The 21,360-nt window shown below is 47.1% G+C and overlaps 1 protein-coding gene and 1 non-coding gene across 2 annotated transcripts in view; both read right to left on the reverse strand.

The window, feature by feature from the left end:
* mfr (ferlin family C2 domain-containing myoferlin misfire) overlaps positions 1-21,360 on the reverse strand; it is a 375,605-nt gene that overhangs the window by 92,276 nt on the left and 261,969 nt on the right. The window contains exon 6 of the mRNA XM_050175214.3: positions 6,856-6,974. Within this exon, the coding sequence (XP_050031171.2) occupies positions 6,856-6,974 (119 nt within the window). The remainder of the gene's footprint in view (positions 1-6,855; positions 6,975-21,360) is intronic.
* Positions 1,744-1,816, reverse strand: TRNAT-CGU (transfer RNA threonine (anticodon CGU)). The gene has a single exon. It is a non-coding gene; the product is annotated as a tRNA-Thr (tRNA).

Genomic DNA, 21,360 nt, shown 5'->3' on the forward strand with positions numbered 1-21,360 from the left:
TTCTCGGTCACGCTGTGGTGTCAAGTTCGTTTAAATTCCTTAAATCTCTATTGGATTTAAGGAATTTAGGGACTTAAGGATTTAAGGAAGGAGGACCTATCTTCGTCAATTTGACGAAGATAGGTCCTCCTATCGAAACGTTGTCCAGCGATTCTGCCACACCTTATCCCTGTTTACAAACTTTATACCAAAGTGTGCCATTCCATCTGTCAGCCCCTTTCTCGATTTTGTAATTTCATTAGGGTAAGTTGACTTGCTAGAAGTGGCCGTCTCTGGAGCGGCGTTTATACTCCCGTTTTCTCTAAAAAAATGTAATTCTCAAGTTGTACGTGCCGAAACTACCACTTGCTTGTGAGGCACGCCGTAGTGCAGGACGGCCCTCCAAGACTGGGATCGAACTCACAACCTCGATATTAGCAGGGGAACATGCTTTTTCTGGGAACAACGTATGCACAATGCGAAAAAATATTCAACACAAATCATGCAGCCCGAATGCCTCCAGATTGTGCAAGAGTAAATTGTAAGGTGACTAACTATCGTTTTAGCTATCGCTTGTAACTGTCAGTTCGTAATATAAACAGACGCGAGGGACAGTTGAACTATTCTTTAAAAAAAGGATTATGGGGTTTTACGTGCCAAAACCACTTTCTGATTATGAGGCACGCCGTAGTGGAGGACTCCGGAAATTTCGGCCACCAGGGGTTCTTTAACGTGCACCTAAATCTAAGTACACGGGTGTTTTCGCATTTCGCCCCCATCGAAATGCGGCCGCCGTGGCCGGGATTCGATCCCGCGACCTCGTGCTCAGAAGCCCTACATCATAGCCACTGAGCAACCACGGCGGGTCAAACTATTCTTCATTTATTATGTATTTGAGAATCATTATCGACCTTTCTTTGTGTTGCTTTACCCCAAGTTTTCGCAGTCTCTCCTTATTTATCTTATCGCTATGAGGCAAATTCTTCTTATCAGTGTGCGCCATTGTCAAAAGAGACATCCTAGATATCACCACCTGAGCAAGTAAATATGCACTTCACAGTTTTCACGGTAAAGTGGCGACGTCTATTTGCGCACATACGACTCGCAGAGAATCCTCGCTCCAGGCGCGTCCTCGCGTCGCACAGTTTATGCAAATGAGTGCGCGAATTTCGCGTCGACGCGCTCCAAAGGACGCACTTTCGGTCACGCACTGTTCCGTTCGTGGTGCTCTGAGCACGCTTCAAACATAAACGCCTCTAGTGGCCAGAGTACTGCAACTGTCCGGCGTGCAGTGAGCGCACTTGACCGTTTCTCCATTGCTAATGGCTCTGCTTAGGCAGGTAACGAGCAGCGAGCTCCCGAAACGACTGCCGCTGCAACAAAGGGGAGGCTGTGGTGATTACCTTCCCCTCATCTCTGCCCCTCCTCCCCGTCCTCCCTTTCTGCCGTCTCGACCGTTAGGAGGAGCTGTGTAATTGGGCATTCGCGGTACGCCACCATGTGTTGCCGCGTAATGGTTCCTCGGAGAATACGCCACCTCCAAATACGTCCGAAGTACCTGGAATGGTAGGTTGCGCTTATATTACGAGCTTAGGACGCTAACTTCTTTGTATTTTTTAGAGCCCGAGTCGCCGATATACAATCATGAGAAGCCAACAATCAAGGACGCCAATTACAGCATAATGGAAATTACTTGTACTTGGAAATTGAACCTAAGAAATCATAAATTAGTGGCAATGAAAGTGGATGAAAAAAAAGAAAACTTGCCGCAGGTGGGAAACGATCCCACGTCTTCGCATTACGCGTACGATGCTCTAACCAATTGAGCCACCGCGGCGCCGTTTCCTCATCCACTTTCTTGGGTATTTATGTTGTTGCTACTAGAGCTAACCCTAGGAGTGTTAGCCAGTGCCACCACTCACATACCTTTACGGTGGAACTTCCTTTTTGCCGCAGGCGTCAGGAGTACGTGATCTTTTTCGGTGAACGCAAATGGTCAATAAACCCACACATACTACCTGAAGGCATCAGTGTTGCCGGATTCGAGACCCTCGTTATGTATTGAACGAGGAGAAAGGTGGTAAACCGAGGCGCCCGATTTTTATTAATCATATCATGAGAAACCAACAAAGACAATAAGGAGAACACACGAGAAAGTACTCATACTTACTAATTAATTAAAGAAATTATAAATTAATGCGTGTATATATATATATATATATGTGTGTGTGTGTGTGTGTGTGTGTGTGTGTGTGTGTGTGTGTGTGTGTGTGTGTGTGTGTGTGTGTGTTTGTGTGTTTGTGTGTTTGTGTGTGTGTGTGTGTGTGTGTGTGTGTGTGTGTGTGTGTGTGTTTATCTTCTCCAAAACGGCAGTATTATGCGTCGTCGCGTCCGCGACATTTCATGCTCATTTAATTCACTCCTGTTTTATATCGCGAATATGAGCTCCGACTCCTCTTGACGCAGAAGATAAAGAGTTGTTCGTTTAGCATGTGTACCACTTGCGACGTGCACATAAAAAAAAGGGCCTAAAACATAGAAATTCGTGACACGAAATACAAACGTCATTACTACAAACCGATATAATCTACGTTGCATCGTTCGTTGAACAAGGAAACATTACGAAGATTGCCCAAACTTGGGGGACATCAAAATTCCAAAAAGGAGTGGAAATTTGGGCATCTTGGCTATTGCACGTGCAGTGCACGAGCGCAGCATGGATAGAACAGCGCTGCCAGTGTCTGAGCCTGTGCGTCACCTGTTTCTGCGTTTTAAATTTTATATTGGACATCACACGTTTCCATAAGAATAGGACGTACAAAATAATGTGCATGCATGTGGCACATGCATGATATCTAGGTGGAACGTAGCCTTATTGAAGCTGTCAATCAAGTACTCTGCACCTAAATGCGATACGTACAAATTCATCTCAAAAGTTGTGTGACCACACGTATGCAATGTTTATGCACCGCGCAGGTCAGAACTTTAAAGGGACGCTATACAGGAAAGGAGATTACTTTTCACAGATAATGCATCGTTTCAAAACCCTATATTCTTTAATTTCGCAGTAAGGGGTTGAAAGTGCAGTATAAAATGAATGTCAAAGTTGAACTTTTCAAACTTTGCGCCAGAACGTAGCGTCGGTACGGCAGTCTGACGTCATGAATTTCAAAGCGATTTCTCGCTGTTTGGGGCCGTTGCGGCTTAGCAAGTGGTCCTGGAACTTGCTGCTTTCAGTCTCGGGCACGTTTAGAACGCAATTTAGTCTATATTTACGGCCAAGAAATTTAACTGTGCCCCGGCAGACGCCATCGAATTCCGTGACGTCACAGGGAGCTAGTGCGGGAACTTCACGGTGGCGTCGCCACTTGACCTTCATTTTCGTACTTTACCTGACCAAGCCTCTCTGTAAGAATAGTTTTCGTGGTATTGTAGGAACGTAATTTACAAACACGAGCCCAAATTATTATTGTTATTTTTACTTCGGTGTCCTTTTAATGTGATGCTACGCTTATCCTTATGGATCGGCGAGAAAAGCACCCCAATAAAATGGTTACAAATACAATTTATTCGTGAGCTCAGTACGAATGTAACGAAGCTATGACAAATGAACATGCGAATAGGCACGAACGGCCATGCAGTATTATTATTGCTGTGAATGTTCGTGTAAAATGTATACGCAACTTAGTTTTCTGCTGTTCTCCGATCGAAACGGGTGCAGGAAAGAAGCACGTAAGGCAACTTAGATTACGCAGACAACATCCGCTAATATCGCAGTAACACGCTCCCTTTCACAGACTACTGAAATCAAACGTCCTTGAAATCCGCGAGTTCCATGGGCTCCCTTCGGCGAGCTCCCACAACGTAGTCAATTAGGGGCGCGCATTTCAGTGGTCTTTGATTTCGATGTTCATTGAAGGCGAGCGTGTGAATAAGGTAAAATGCACGTATGCATGAATGACTAGCTAGTGGGCGCACTGACGAAGTCGTATTGTCCTGCAGATTCCGTACGCTGTTGCCCCGTGCTTTATCGCAAGGCTTCCATAGTTCCCTCCCGCTACTCGCGGATGACTGCACTGACCAACTCATGAGTGACATATCTGACGCAGATAAAAGACGGTAAGGTGGAGGACTGGCCGATCAGGGCAGGTTAGCCTTCCAGGCTAAACTGCCTTTTGCAACGTCATCACCAGCGTAGCAGCCCTATGCCGCTACGCTGCCGTCTGAGTGCGTTTCCATATACGCTGTCCATGTGTCTGAACAGGTCATTAAAGACCGTGGTCGACTGTTCCCTTGAAAAGCAGTAGAAATGTGTAAATTATTTATACTGGCAAAAGAGGTTCTTTTCAAACCAAGTTTCTTCCGGCCCATAGATCCAGGAGTTATTGGGAGTTTTACAATCTGGCATCTACAAAGCATTGACGCACTACCACGCGTTCCATAATGCCTGGTGGTGTGCGATGTTTGAAAAACCACGCGGCTCACAATCAATCTCTTGCACCATCACTATTAGAAAGACGACTTGTTCCAACGTTCAAACCGCTTTTTGAAGGGCTCGAAATACATGTGTTATACCTGAAACCTGAAGAGGTCAGTGTGTTTTGGACAATGCTTAACTCGAGTTCCGTTATATATATTAAAAAAAGTAAAAAACGAAGGCACTTATTAAACGTTACGCCCATCCTGTAAAAGTTGATAATGTTTTATCAGTTGTCTACTAGAAAGTAGTAGGTATCGCTAGCGGTCTTTTTTTTTCTGGAAGACATCAAGAAATCTGTAGGCTGCAACTTTTTATCACTGAATCCCACAAATTTTGAAATATCAGTAGACTACTTATAAATCAGTAGCTGCAAAACAGTACATGTGCGCAGAAAGATGGACTTTCACCAACTTAGTCAACTTAAATCATTGCCTAGAAAGAGCCTTTATACAGACGGGAAAAGTGAAATCTCGATGTGAAACTTTAGCAGACGGTGAGTAGACCCAATTTATATTTTGGTGACTTTCTCGTAGCCTGCTTAAATGCCGAACCACATTTTCCAATAGCGAAGTTTTACCCGCCGTGGTTGCTCAGTGGCTATGGTGTTTGGCTGCTGAGCACGAGGTCGCGGGATCGAATCCCGGCCACGGCGGCCGCCTTTCGATGGGGGCGAAAACACCCCTGTACTGAGACTTAGGTGCACGTTAAAGAACCCCAGGTGGTCGAAATTTCCGGAGTCATCCACTGCGGCGTGCCTCATAATCAGAAAGTGGTTTTGGCACGTAAAGCCGCAAATGTTTAATAGCGAAGTTTTTTAGTGATCCTCGGTAGGGCGGGCAGGAGCGGTGCCGCGCAGTGGAGCTCGAGCCTTCTCAAATTTTTTTTCACGTTCATTAAGAGGTTCGTAAATTTAATTGATGTGTTTGAGGACGCCAGCATCGTGTAAAGGTTACTTTTAGAAGTTCGTGAAGGTGTGCTTTGGTGAGAGCTGTTATAATAGCGGGCGTAAGGGTGGCTATATATATATATATATATATATATATATATATATTTTTGTGTGTGTGTGTGTGTGTGTGTGTGTGTGTGTGTGTGTGTGTGTGTGTGTGTGTGTGTGTGTGTGTGTGTGTGTGTGTGTGTGCTGCCGCGGGGAGATAGATTATTTTTTATATTCCACCTAATTGCATAATAACTCTTAATCAATGAATCAACTTCTCAAATATCATAAGTAGATTAAAGGTGTCAATCAGAAAATCGTCAAACAACATGGAAAACTCCCGACACAGCTTTCTGTTGCTCAATACGTGTTGCATAACAGTGCTTTTCTAAACACGAGATAAGTCGGCGAATTCACGCATGGCGCCTCGAGCGACCGGTCGCACTTGTCGCACCCTCACACCCTTCTTTCTTTAGGTGTAAGGGTGTGAGTTATACACTAATTTTCACCCTTACTCATTGTTCAGGGCGTAAATTAGTTTACAGTGCAGATGGCAGGGAACTGTGCATTTCCTGAGTCCTGCATTGCAGCGTGCCTCATAATCAGAAAGTGGTTTTGGCACGTAAAGCCCTTCTTTTTTGCACAACGAGCTAGATACAGACATTGTCCTTTACGTGGATGTGCACCACGGACACAGTATGCGCAGCTATAGTAATGCGTCCACACCGACCATCCTCGCGCAAACATACCTTTTTTTTTTTTTGCACGTTCGCGTTCGCACCTTTCACGCGTTCTAAAGACGAGTCGTCCACACCCCGCCTCGCGTAGGAGGCCCCCACAGCTATTTCACGAAGCGTCCGGCTTTCCTCGTCAAGTACTTCTAGCATGCAGGGACACTGTTTAGGGTAGCTATAGGGGCTTGTTGATACGGCATTTCTTGTTTTGTTGTAGCGCAAGCCGAACAAGGACAACAGAAAGGCACATCTGACACACACAGCGTTGTGTGTGTCAGACATGCCTTTCTATTGTTCTTGTTTGGCTTACGCTACAACAAAATAAGATACACTGTATAGACCTTTTGCGTCCGCGATGCGGCAGTAGTGCGTACTTCCGCTCAGCCATTTTCGTGAGTCCAGTTAGCCGAGAAAAAGAAGTATTTTGCCGCATAGTATACTGTAGGCTCATATTCTTGATGTTTTCAGATATAAAGGACGCGCTCCGTACGTCGAGCTCATGTATACGGGCCTCCCTGTTGTACGATATGACTCACTTGTCGAACACTCCAAATCTGCTGCGAAGCTCGTGCCAGCTGGAGGCTTCTGTAAGTTTATAGGGTCTATTGTAACGTGTGTTGCTCCTGAGGGCTTAACCGGCAGTCTTCTGGGAACTCTGTTTGCAAGCATGAAAAGGGTCTATTCGCGGTCTCGGCGCCGACTGGCCACCGCTCGTGTGTCAGACTCACCGTATTGCGCAACGTCTTCCGCGTCCTTCAGCTTGACCCTCTCCTCGGCGTCGCCCGCGGGACGTTGCTTGGAAATCTTCAGTGCCACGGCCAAGGTCTTCATGGCCGCGGGCAGGGATCTGCGATTGAGCGCCGTAGCCGGAAAGAGCGCGATTACGTCAACTTTCAAGTGAGCGTGCTTTCTTTTTTTTTTCTGCAACGAGTCTCGTCGAGATGTTGTCCTGGACTGGGCGGGACTTGCCCGAGACGCCCCGGGACACCAATGCTCATTGATTGAAAGCAATGCTTTCGGTAGCCGCCTAAGCAGTTGGGAACGACAAATCGAAGAGACCCAATGACGCCGGCAATGCACAACGGTATGGAACCAACGAGAAAAATCGCGAAGTCTATACAGCTGTGCTACTATACTAATCGAAAGAGACGTAATTTTTCGCGGAGACTCAGCAGACGTGATGCTGCGCCCCATGAAATTAGCGTTGGCTTCAAGGTATTATTTTATACACTTGGTAAAAAGGGATAAAAAAACACACGTGGAACATTTCAAACAGGCGGAACACCAATAGTTTTTGTGAGAGGTGTTGCGGGCGAGCTTTTTGAGAATAATGTAGGAGCTTTCTTTCTTTTTTTTACTAAGTGGCCATGCGTCCGGCAATGAGTGGTTTCAATTTTATTATTATTATTATTATTATTATTATTATTATTATTATTACACGGCCATCAGTTCATCATCGTCCTTGCTACAGCAATGAGTTTTTTTTTTTTTCGACAGTCCTGTAATAGTATCCTTCTTCGAACCGGAAAGTTGATTGCAAGAGTACTCATCACCTATTAGGGGACAAAGAAAAAAAGTTGTACATTTAACTGGACGCTCTGCAAACACATCTTTAGAACTATAAGTGCAGCGAAAAGAGCCGCTCTATAGCAACGGTCGTATGGCGTTAACTATATCAGCGTACAAATCACGTGTTCACCTAAACATACCGCGTATGTAAGCACGGTACACGTGGAACGCATAGTTGCAAAATAGCACTAACCCGTGGCGTCTTCGACAGCGGATAGCAGACATAGAAAACACAAGACATCTCCCCAGAACTATCGGGGACGGAAACAACGTTGCTTACGCAAACTCCTAGTTGGTGCCTCGGCTCACGTGCCTTGTTTTGTTTTGTTTCGATTTTTTTTTCTTGTGTTCTGGCTATTGAAACGAAGCACCCGAGCACTGCAAATCCATTAGCGAGATTACGCAGAGCATCTGCTGAAAAAGACCGGCACGAAATGGCCAAGTGGCTGCCGGGCCCCGTGGAAACGGCGGAGTGCGTCAGGTATTCAGGGTGATAAATTCTGGGAATGCGCCAGATGGCCTGCGTATATGCGAGAGAGAGGTGGCTGATGACTTTGTTTTTTTCGTTCGTTTTACTTCCGTTATGTGAGCCGCGCACGTTGCCGACGAGTTCAGTTTAAGGACTCGCTGCCGGTGGAACGGGGGCTGAAATAATGTTCCGAGACGTGAGTGAGCCCCCGGCGTGATTTAATGTTCAAATGTAAAAGAGTAGGTGGGAAGGTGGCGGTAGTGGTGGACAATGGCGAACTTTAAATAGCGCGGAAAGCAGGGGATATCTGATAGATTGGTACTTCTGACGTCACAAGAACACGGCTAACCCACTGGTTCCACGTTTGTAGGCACGACGTTGAGGAGGAACGATGTTTGGAGGCAGGCGGATATCATCATCATCACCACCATCATCATCATCATCATCATCATCATTACGAACAGACTATTTTACGTTCACTGCGAGGCAAAGGCCTCCGATTACTCCTCCTTCCGTCATCTTTTTGCGTCCTACGCGTCCAAATGATCTCAATCCATCAGTTAAACCTCTGCTGTCGTTGACTGTGTTTTTCTTCTCTTGGTAACTATTCTGTAGCTCTACCAGAGCACCAGATATCTGCTTTTACGCGTAACATGTCGTACTGAATTCCACTTTTTCCTCTTCTTATTAGATATATGATATTATCGGCTACCACTTATGCTCTCTAAACCACGCCGCCGTCTTCCTATTTCTTAACGTTACGCCTATCATTATTTCATTCTACCCCTCCTTCAACTGTCCTCAACTTCCTCTCAAGCTCAGGCAATATTGTGTTGTCTTTCTTTTTTTGCCTGGAACTCTTCATGACGGTAATTTATCCTCTTGTTAAGAATTGAGGTAGCTCTTGAGCCTTTTCAGATATTTGCTAAGATGTTCCCGCATGCTGCGTCTGTTCCTTGACTACTCAGTACCTCCGTGATAGCTGGTATCTTTACTGAATCGAACACTTCTATCGTAATCCATAAATACCATATGAAGAAAAGTTAGTTCTGTTATGCACACTTCTTGATCACCCGATTTATGACACATATGGATGCGACCCATTGTTGAATATCTAAAAAAAAGACTTAATCAGCAGTCTTGATTTGCAGCTTTATATATATTTTTTCCCGCAGTGCCAGCATGCCGTGAATGCTTATGTCCAAAACATGCAGACATGTCCAAAACACTTTCATTGCCTTCTTTGGGGACGTGTGCGAATACCACTTTTTGAGACCAAGTCAAATAACTTTGGAATAAATAACGATATTTTTCTCCATTGTTATGAGAGAATGTTTACACCCCAGAATTCACTACGTTAGCAAGTTTCTGCCATTACATTGCGCTTTTTGAAGTACAGCTTAGGAAAACTCAAATGCAATATTATGAACAAATCAGGTTTCGTCGGAGAATGCATGGTTACGGAATATTGTATTTTAGGTGTAAAGCCCGCGTGATGAGATTCTTAGCAAGTGCGTTATACTTTCGATACTAAAACAAAAATGCAAGCTGACTGTCGCGATGCCAGAGCGAAAATAGCGCTTGTTTCCTAGTGAGAAAGGTCGCCGAAGATGGTGCCACTGGGATATCAAAGTATGTTATAATCAACCGCATTCAGACTTATTCCCAATAGTCAGCACCATTGATAAATGGTACAAAACAATACCACTACCAGTGTGATTCCTGATCGAAATTTGAGTGCTGAGAAAGTATGGCTACGAGAGGACACTCTATGGAGCGACCGGGCCAACGAGTGGGATCAGTATATACATAACCCAAGCACGCACAGATGCCTTCCATAATTCAATGCAAATGTACACTTGGAGTGGAGTGGAGTGTATTCTTTCAAATTTCTCTCTCTCGTTTCCTCGCATTTCCCCCGTCGATTATGGCGATCCGATACATGCAGCGTCACCGGGGGGGACACCATCCTTTATAACATGTTTTTATTCCATTGCCATGGTAAAGCAAAAATTTAAAAAAACACAATTTCGACCAAGAAAAAAACAAGGATTCGTCTGACTGTATAGTGTTTATGCTTGATTTGATAATTATAACAGCGCTAGCACATGCATCCACAAAAGAACAAGGACGAGACACAAGCGCTGACTGACAACTAAATTTTATTGAAGGAAGACGGATACCTTACATAAGGCGAAAGGCTGAAGGGAATTGGAAGGGAGCGACACAATCGTGAAAAAATGACATTGCGCATCGATGAACGTATGGGCCGGCAATCAACGGAAACAGACACAGAAAATAAAATAAGAACTAGAAGAAAGGCAAGGGATACTAACAGACGATCAAACCAGTAAGCGGTGGCTTCTAAAAATTGAAGCTCTGCAGCAAATAGCGATACAGAGGGGGTGCTTACGCACTTGCTGCCATATTTGTTTTGTAGTAGAACGCTAAGTATGCACCGACTCGCCCACAAAGAAGTTTTAATGAAGTGCTTGTGCGACAGAGCGAGGCGACACCTGCATTACCAATGCGTGCGCCTGACGCGCTCGGATAAATTTAAGCGCGCAGTGGCATAACGAATTAGCGCGTTAGTGCATAGCGCGTCATAGCTTGCGCTCGCATCTGTTCACTCACAAAAAAAAGAAAAGAGATAGAGATGTGTGCGACAGCTCAGGTTACATTAACGACGATATGTGAAAGTTTTTTGGCACGGCACGCCGACGACGCCTTCTGCGCGACCACGTCCTGGCGTGTTGCTCAACCTGGCCAACCGAACGGCAGAGGTGCGATAAAATGTCACACGGCTACGGGCAGCTAATGCGCACGAAAAGTGCAGCGCGCAATACAAAACGACTTAGACGTCACGGGAACAGGAAGCTCGGAACGGGTGTCGCAATAACCGCACGCTATAGGAATGAGGCAATGTGGAGCACTGGGTCGCTGACAGTGGCCAAGAGAACGCCAGTTTTGTACCGCGATGGGCGCTCACGGTAGTGAGCACCCATCACAGGAATGTAGTATTCGCGCACTCCTAAAAAAGAAGACGAAATGAAAGTGACAATGACTGCATGCTTTCGACATGAGCGTTCCCGGCGTGCTGGTATTGCAGAAAAAAAAAAAAAAGAGATAAGAAAGCTGCAGACCAAGGCTGCTGATCCAGTTTTCTTTAGATATTCTTTTTTGTCACTTTGAGCGAATAGCTATGTTTCGGCGGGTCCGGGTGAACACGCACGAGAGAACGCGCTACCATAAATCATGTAATTAAATTTTTAGTAGCCGGTGCTGTCGACGGAGTTTCCGGGGAGTGCTGTCAAACAGCGTTCCGTGAGAACGTGAGTCGTGTAAGTGTGCGGCTACACGCCAGACACGCGCGTATTTTTCTGTCACGCCACCGGCAACTCGGCGGTGCATCAACGTCGATGCGAGTCCGCGCCAAATGGACCCGAACTACACGGATCTCGGCGCGTTTGTTCGATAATCCCGGCACGCATCGAAGGTCGAGCTGCCTCACGTCTTGCCTCGTAAGAGATTCACGTGCGCTGCACTCGCCGCGTTTCTCGGTTGCGTGTTTCTGACTACGTGCAGGAAACGGAATAGCGCGGAACGACAAACATGAAAACGTTCACGCCCCCCCCCCCCCCCTCCTCACCCGCCTCCCTCGCTTTCTCACACTCCTAGAGTTTCCTACAAGATTACCAGGGGGGATAGCTCTGGCACTGCGAGCGTACAGCTAATACGAGAATGACGGAAATTTGTTGCGTAGATTTGTCCAGTGTTTGTGCTTGTTACTGCAGACGTTCTTGTAGATAACAATAAAATTCAAACAGCGCTAGACGACAGGACCAGAAAGAGGAGGAGACAAACACGGCGCTGATTTTATTGCTACCATGGAACACCAACTCGCCCAATCCGCTGCCCTTCTGCAGTTCTTGTAGAGCTTCTTTTTTGAGAAAAATGCTTTATTTTCTAAATTTGAAAGAGGGAAAGAAAGTACAATGGCATTCTATCACAATTCACGGAGGCAATAAGTCCTCGACCGCGCGCATAACCATTCGCAATTCGTTCAGTTTGTGACGCAATATCTTGGTATAGGTGATCGACCCGCGAACTAGTAATGCCGGTTGCAGCTAGAAGGGCTAAGTTTTCGGCAAAATTGACGCCCTGCTTGTGATTCACATGACAACGGAACTGCCGAGCTCGCAGCTGCTGCAGACATTCGCGGCAGTGTTCCTCCTAGTAATTTTGATGGTAAACTATATGCATATACCCTAAATCCACCCGAGCAGTGTAGTTCCTAAGCGTAAAGCACCATGCTAAAATGACTAAGTATATCACAGACATTCATCTCAGTTACTTTCTTTAACGCCCAGTCCTGGCTTCGCTGAGAAATCGTATTTTAAGCCACTGCTATTACGCTGTCCGGTTCGGATCCTAACAGTCAGAATGTTGTTAAGGATCTAGCTGATCGTATTTCACATCGATCAATTTTATCATGGCCCGTCGTTCTCTTCCTGCTTCTCGAAGCGGCCATATGTAGCATCCGCCCATGCGCGTATGCTTCAGCTACACAGAATTTCCATTTCGTCGTTGCAACAAACTGAACGCCCACGGAGGAGCCGTTTACGCGCGCCCACGTGTACGACTACCACGTGACGCACAGTACTGCCCCGCTCGCGGTACGTCAATTACGCTGCTCGCACATCGTCTTCCGTGTTATTTTGCCCGTCGAAAACACGCGGAACAGCGCGGTGTCGGGTGTCCTTGCAATCCGGCGACCACGGTCTTTTTTCTTCTCCGAACGCTCCCAATTTTCGTTCGCAGTTTGCCAACAACAGACCCACTTGCGAAACTGCCAGTTTCCGTACAAGTCTCATATATACGCACGCGCCATCTAAAAGTGCCTTATCTCTTTATTTTTCGTCCCCCCCCCCCCCCCCCCCCAGTCGCCCAATTTCTTTTTCGTCCCCCGCGTCGCTACCCGAAACAGAGTTTCGAAACTTTAAAGTGGGGCGGCTCGTGTTAAACGTTTAGCGAGCAATAGCGTCGGGACAAAGAAACGAAAATCAAGAAATAGTTTCGTAATACTTGTGCGAGTGGCATAGGAGGGGCAGGCCGTTGCTAGAGCATCGTGACCCCGCTTTCGCAATTTGTTTCACTGAACGACATCCGTTCCGTCCGTGGGCTCGGCCTGCTTCCCCCAGGAGCCAGTCGCAAAATCGACGTGACGCATCTGCGCGCCGTCTTGGTGGTCCCTGGCCGAGAGAAATTTGTCGCGGCGTCCCATTTTCGTGGCCATGCTGTCGCGCGGCGGTGTCTCAACGTGGCGTAGACCATAGAGTTTCGTAATTAAATTTCTAGGCGGAACTCTTGCACCACTTGCTCTGGCCATGTGGTCGGACCTACGCAAACAAGATTCAAGACTCCGCCAGGCCACAAGAAGCATTACGCAGCACGGACCTGGCGGAGCAGCTCTGGGCCGTCCAGCGGGAACACAAAGGGCCCGCGCTTGACCTGTGTGTTCTTTCCTCGTCCGTAGTCGTTTGCGCGGTTACATAATGCATTCCAATACCGACCACCAACTAAACCGCCTCTCCCTGTTAAAGAGTTACAACTCCCGGTCCCAACGGGGGAAGTAGCCCGCTTTATGGGGCCTTGCGCCCCGTAGCTCGCAGGACCTGTCAGTAGAGTTATTCCATCCATCCATCTATCTAGCAGTGCGATCGCCGAGCTACCGTGTCTAATCTTCGTCTAACCATGCCTAATCACGTTAGGTAAAGATCGTCTAACCTGCGTTGTCTTCCTGCATGTGACTCTGATCGTTCTTGCGGCTTTATTTGTTACCTTTTATCTGCGTTTGTTGGCCTAAACTTCCAGGCAATTAATAAAAAATATAACGAAAATTCTTGCGTTTCACGTGCGAAAAATCATGATCTGATCACTGCGGGCGCCGTGGGAGGGGACTCTGGGTTAATTTTGACAGCCAGCTTCTCCTCCCTACACAAAGTGTTTCTCGCAAGTCTGGCTAGTAATCTAGGTTTAGATTTGCTGACATAAAACGTATTACCCTTCGCTGTGTGTCGTTTCGGTACCAGCCACAGCTCGTTATAGCAGCTCTGCGTAAGGTCATTGAAGCGCCGTACATGTAGCGCTTCTAATGGTCTCGACCATAGTTTACCTAATTTTTAGTTACGATAGCTTTTTTTAGTGAAGTTAGCTCTCTCCAAATCCCTTTGTCCTCATGTTGTTGAGGTAACCCTGTGTGATTGTTGTTGTTGTTGTTGTGTGCACATTTCATCGCCTCCAGCGTGGCCGATGCCTCCCGTGGGTATGAGCCGTAACTTCAGGCCGCTTTCACCACTGCAACAGCAACAACGACGACGACGACGACGACGACAACAACAACAATAACAACAACAAGATAAAAGCAACAAAAACTAACACAAGAAAACAACAACTTGTACTGCGACTACGCTACAAGGCTAAGCTCACAACTACTAAAAAAACTATTTTTGAGAAAACCTCTGTGGAGCGTACTGGTGGCAGTAAATGAGGTGAGAGCCGGAGGAACCGCAGAAGGTTGCCAATTTGTTCAACTGTATTTTCTTTTATTTTGCACAATGATGAAATACTATTCGAGGCGACCATCTCTCCCCCCCCCTCCCTTCCTCCCTCCCTCCCTTTCCATAGCTGGCAGCTTCACATAGTTTCCGCGCCACCTACTCAAAAGAGGTCCCGCTGCTGCCAGCTGAGCTCGGCGCCGGCGGAACTCTCATCACCGCAGCCGACGTGGTTGCCTAACTAATCCACTTAGCGAATGCATCCCAGCGGAACGCGCCGCACCTTTCTCTTAGCTACAGCTCTTGCTTACTGACTCAACCAGCACAGCGGCACCGGTGCGAGCACAAAGGAGCGTGCATGCGCAAGAGTGGCCGATGTGTCTGGGGAGATGGCCGCACGTGCCTCAGGCAGTATAAGGCGCGGAGTACCTTTGTGTGCGCGGCCTCTGCGTTTGTGCACTTCTGTGCGCGCTGTGTACGTGAAGTAGCGGAAGCCAGTGAACGGGCGAACCAGCAACGCATTCGTTTCGAGAGCGTCTCACACGAGTGAGTGAGTGAGTGAGTGAGTGAGTGAGTGAGTGAGTGAGTGAGTGAGTGAGTGAGTGAGTGAGTGAGTGAGTGAGTGAGTGAGTGAGTGAGTGAGTGAGTGAGTGAGTGAGTGAGTAGCGAGGGAGCGATCGAGCTAGTGAATTATAAGTGAGTTAGTGTGGTGCATGATAAACTGATTGACAACTGAAATTAACGTATAATTGAGTGACTCTGCTAGTGATTGAATGAGTGTTTCTAGATGACTGTGTGCGAAGTATAGGGGGAACGGGGGCACTGGATTTTTTGTTAGTTACAACTACATGAAGACAACAGGACTCACAACCGCAAGTTTGCCCACAGACGCAAGCACCCTCCCCGTGGCGGAGAGCAGCGTCACCATGTATTTGGTCACCGGCGTCGTGATTGCGGTCGCGTTGCCCACGATCATTGCAAAATTGATTCTAGCGTCGCCCGTGTTCCGCGATGGTTTGGAGGTTCGGCAGCCAATGCGGCAAGGTGCCCGGTCTCTTGCATGGTGAACTGACACCATCACGAAAAAGAAAGCACCCGGTGACTGCAACCGCGTGTCAATTTCTACAGTGCCCCGGGTAACTGGCACGGAAAGGAACGCAGGAAGGCGTGCGTAAACGCCATCCGCAGAATCATAGGAATTAATTAGTGCTTGCAATTATCTGCGCCAGCGTTGTTGCTTAGTCTTGTAGCTCAGTCGGGACAGTTTGCCCATGACGACGATAATATGCTTCATGCTGCGCCTGCATGAAGCTCCCACTTCTGCCGACGCTCAGCACCCAGAGGATGCTACTAGCCCCAGGGTCTCCTTTCACAATGAACCCTCCTTACGTGCGACAGCCGCTCGACTGACTGTGCGACACGGATGAATATCCCGCAAGCGGAAACGTTAAACAAATTGGCATGCGAAGGCGAATAATCGCGACTTTGCTTGATCCTGCCAACAACAGCAGCGGTGCACGCTTGTCTCCTTTCGTCTTTGCACTGCATACTTCCCCGGAAATAAGTAGAATTGCACGGGCGGGTGTCTGTCTGCCTTTCGTGTTTTCGAGGCTGTTGCATGTGGCACCCAACGGCACGCTTTTGCCGACAGATGCAAGGGAGACAGAATCTCGCAGCCCGTACTCCCGCACACAACATGACTACCAACACACTACCAACAGACTACCAACACACGACAACACTACCTACACAACACGACTACGCAACCGCGCTACCTGGCGACTATTTCGATTTGCTCCCGCGAGCGGCGCCACTTGGCAGTGTCCATAGCGCCGCCTAGCCAGGGTTACGAAGTCTATAGTCACTGAACAGAGGAAATTCGTACGACAAAATTGAACCAATCAGTGGTGCTTGGCAGCGCGCTTCAGTGTCTTACATTTTGGCGCTTCGTAACTGACAAGCCTGTTCATGCGCTCATAACACCGCATGTCGCGCAGGTGCGGGCATCGCATACGTGATACAGCATAATAGCCCGTATGCTCAATGTGCTTATCGCATATTAGACAGATCGCTAAAACTCACAGTAGTAGTTTTACCTTCGCCTAATGTTGTCTTCTTTCCCTGCCTGCTTCTCCATGCCCGTTTTCCCCAAGTTGTGGAACAGGTGGCCGGAGACGAGCTATTTTTTCTTTTTTTTTTTCGACACGGTAGAAGATGGTGGCGCGCAAATACAGCGCCTGCTTCTCCTCGCCTCTTGAACATCTGACACTGTTTACGTATACGCTCGTCGTACCGACCTCTACGCCGTTCCTGATAACCCCTTCCTCCATCGGATTGTTGCGAAATCGAGCGTAGGTAGCATTGACTTGCTGTTCACACGTGCGCGCATGGTTCTTACCGAAGGCGCCTCAGTCGAATTGCGGCCTTTGTATCCAACCTTATGCTGTAACACGAACGTCCCTTTCGAGCGTACAATAAAAAAAAAACGAAAGAATAAGAAAAACGACGATCTCAACAACGACGACAACCAGAGTAATAAATTACAGTAGATACTCGCACGCGCGCTGCAGAAGTATATAGGCGACAAAATGAGATGGCTTGTGTTCGAGGTGAAGCTTCGAGAGCGTTGCGGCTCTTTTCGCCCCCGACGAGACCTGAGAGCATCGTTCAATAAGGGTACGCGCACGCATGACGTTGATATGGGTGACGCAGGTGTCCCGCGTTCCCATCGAGTTCATTGTTCGCGGTTCGTAAGCGGACGCGCTGCTTACGGAAGCTATAGAGAATGGTATGCGCATGCGTGCGTGTCATTTCTTCAGTCCGCGTTGTTACTCGCGTCGTTTCCTCGCAGCGTGTCTCTTCATGGAAGCTCTGTGTGCACACCGGCAGGACAAGAAGAAGAAAATGCTATTAAAGACAGTTCGAGCCAACTGCACCGAACTAGTGGTAGGCCTGATGTGTACAGGGTGCGGAACACGTTGCAAAACTCAGGGCGATGAATAAGTTCACTTATGAGCCTATAAGGCAAATGTATAGGAGCTGGCAAGTAGGCAAGCAAGCAAGCAAGCAAACAGGAAGGTTTGCAAGAAAGAACCACTCGGCGCAGCGATAAGTATGGTGCGGCTGCAATCCGACCTTCACTGGTTTCACCATCACAGACTGTTATCGAGCCCCGAGCGCGAGGTTTATTATTCAAGCTGTAGACGTTCAAATGAGCAGCGATGCATGCGCAAGTCGTATGTCTCTTTCAAAGCCAGGTATCTGTTTTAACGCGATAGCGTCGAAGGCCCAGCGACGCCGAAAATCCGGTGTCGGCGTAGGCGTCGGCACGGCGTCCGTGGCCGAAAAAATCTTCCCGAGCCACGCATATTCTATACGACACTGAAGTTGTTCTTCTGTCCCTAAAGTTGCTTATGCCTTGTCTTACGTTCTTTGCGGAGCTGTTTCTCGGAATATTAAGGATGGCAGCCCGCAAACAAGCGCCATGAAATAAAACGCCGACAGCGCGTGTATTTTATGGTAAATCTTCTCAGACTGAAATACCAAAAGTGCCAAACAATAATGGAAGATCGGCCCACGCAAGCGGCCGCGTTTCTACCAGAAAGCTCGCCTTCGCGCATAGATATCGCTGCCACCGTTTCCCGATAAACATTGCGGTTACGTATAAGCTGCAGTCGCCCGGAAGCGTGAAAAGCAGTCAGGGATCGTTGAATGCTATCGCGTTCCACTCTTAAAGGTGAAACTTAAGTATCCTCTAAATTTTTTTCGCATTACTGAAATAAATAAAAAAAAAACACTTTTTCGGATACTTCAATACGAGACCTATGTAGAGAACGGCACGAAAGAGGGTTTAGAAGTTCAGGGATGCATGAATACTCGTTACAACGGAAAATTAAGCGTTCTTTGTTGTGTCGTCGCATTATAATATAGAACTACTTGTTGTAGAGGAGTACTACTAGCGCAACGAGGATACAAAGACTCTAGTGGGAGGGAGTACCAAGGAATAAGAGCGAGCGCGGACACCAATTAGCGTCCTCTTTGTTTCTTGTTGTTCCTTCCTACTAAAGTCTCCGCTTCCACGTTCGCGCTAAAGATATTTCCTGATCGAGAAACCGTGTAAAAAAGTGAAAAGCAGGGAAATGGTACCCTAAAGGCCAGATGGCAGGAACGAAAACTGCTTTAAACCAAGCGTCACACGAGAATGATAGAATCCAGTTCTTTGTTCATACGAAAGATCTTCGACATATAAAATATATTTATTTCATGCATTCTTCTCTCATTTCTGCCGAAATTCTCGGCGGAAGATAGAGGGGCTCGGTCTGGCAAGCCTTTTGTAGACAACAGGATGGATTTCCCATTTCTATGGGGACGATGGACGTTCTCGAAATCGCACCACTTGAAAATATCGAGAACGGCATGGGCATGTTGAAAGAAATAATGCCAGAGACTGCAAGGGGCCTATAGGCTATATATATATATTTATGCAGCCCACGTATGTGGGAGCACGGGTGAACGAAGCGAGCTACCAGCGTTGTAACTATGCCGCGAAAGCCTCCGATGTATCCCCTTACAACATGGAACGTCCCCCTCGGCTACTGTAGATGGATGCCGCAGGACACAAACAATTGTAGTGGGGGACTGCGCATTAGTTTTGACAATCTGAGAATCTTTTAGGTGCAGGTTTCTGTAAGTACGTGAGGGTTTTGTCTTCGTCGCGCAATGATTGCGTAAGGCAGTTTCGAGTAGATTAAAGAAAAAAAGAAAGCAGGGGCTTTCAAAATTTCGCGTCAACGGTACGCTCCTTTTGGTTGTTGGCTTCAACATAAGCGGGCTTTCGTAATCATGACTGCTATCCCATGTTGTAGGAAATCAGGGCGAAGTAACGTAGTTCCGATAATCGAGTCATGCTTCCTTAGTGAAACGAAGAGAGTTTCGCAACCTGCGCCAAACATGCTACCGGATCCTCTCAGTAAATGGAGTATATCATGTATGCTTAGGTTATGCACGGACCTTCCACGCTTCATTTCATTACGTGCAACTTATTATTTGTTTGTGACGCGAAAAAAATTGTTCGCTTTTTAGCATTTACCTGCGATGGACGCTCGGGATAGGATAGGATAGGATAGGATGTCCTTCTTCGATGGCGACTGTCGAGCAATTAGGAAAATAGTTCTCGTTTTGCGTGCATATGCGTTTAAACGCAGCTGTTGTAATTTTGAACGCGGAGCTGGCTGGCTTTAGTATCCTATGGGGACATGCGTTGTAGCGTAAAGTTTCACAAATTTTCATGGTTGGATACCTGAACGTCGAAATTTCTCAAGAGGGTCATGGCTTTTCCGAATAAACCAACATACCGTGGGTAGAATTGAGCTGTCTGCAATGGGCACATGTAATAATTTCAAACAGGTAATTTAAAACACGCCGTACAGTACTAAAAGGCAAAACTTACCACTCTGCTCATCGGGGAACTTCCAAGTTCTACTGTTCACAATGTACTGGCCTTACGAGTGAAGAAAAGACACAGTTGTCGGATCTAACCTTTCCTTAAGCGTATACCGGCGTCTGAAGAAGGCATAAATACGGCGAAGCGCAAAAGGAGTGATTGATCTTTGTGGCAATCAAGGCCGAGACAGATGGCTCGTCTAGGCGCTCAGCCTCTTCCTAAATAGGGATTTCCCTTTGCCCGTCACCAGGCCCCCCTCCTTTTTTGTGAGGGGATTCCCTACTTCCATCCGCTTCTCGACGCAAATCCCTAGAGAGAGATCTCAACCGACCTTTTGTCTACCCAACCACGCTCAGCGCTACAAGGAGAGTTTTAGTGCGCGAAGTGCGTAAAAAAAACAAGAACGTCTAGAAAGGATCGTCGCAACAGCTCTGTCAGCAAAGACTAATTTTAACCTCCTCCGCGAGCGGCTCAATAGCTTTCGCGTGGGTTGAATTAAGGGACGGAACGGGACGATCCTCCGAAAATTCGGCCAGCGGTGACAGGAAGGACATCGCAAAAGTGTCCTCAGTACCGTCTTTTAATCCCTGTAGTGTCCGACGTATCTAATACGCTAGGCCGAGTTTGATGCCTCCAAAAAACTAATAAAATGCCGATTTAAGCACGCGAAATGGAAGGCGAAGTTCGTTGTTGGGTTTTAGAAATGCCGGAGGGAAGTTACAGTTGTGGGCAGTTCGACAAACGTATAACAATTAATCCAATTACTAAACTTATCCATTTTTAACCAGATAGCACTTCTCTTTTCTTAAAGCGACGCTTTTCTTATTCCTGTGTTCCGCGTTAGTCGTAGTGTCCTCACTCGATATATTTCTGGATAAATCATCATCATCGTAATTCAGTCTATTTTTATGTCCACTGGAGGAGGAAGGCCTCTTGCAGCGATCTCCACCATATCCCTGTGTTGCGCTAAGTGATGACCACTTGCGCCTGGAGATTTCCTAATTTCATCACCCCACCTAGTTTTCTGGTAGTATACATCCACATAGACAACTTGAGACTCTGGGTATGCTCTGGAGGCTGTCTAATCGAGTAGATGGTGTGACGTCACTGGCTATTGCGTCACTGGATATGACGCCATTGGATATGGGCCCATTCTTGGCCGATCCCCCAGAATGGGTGTGGCACTGTGGCTTAA

Source organism: Dermacentor andersoni, chromosome 9 (assembly GCF_023375885.2).
Source record: "Dermacentor andersoni chromosome 9, qqDerAnde1_hic_scaffold, whole genome shotgun sequence".
In the NCBI taxonomy this organism is placed as follows: domain Eukaryota; kingdom Metazoa; phylum Arthropoda; class Arachnida; order Ixodida; family Ixodidae; genus Dermacentor; species Dermacentor andersoni.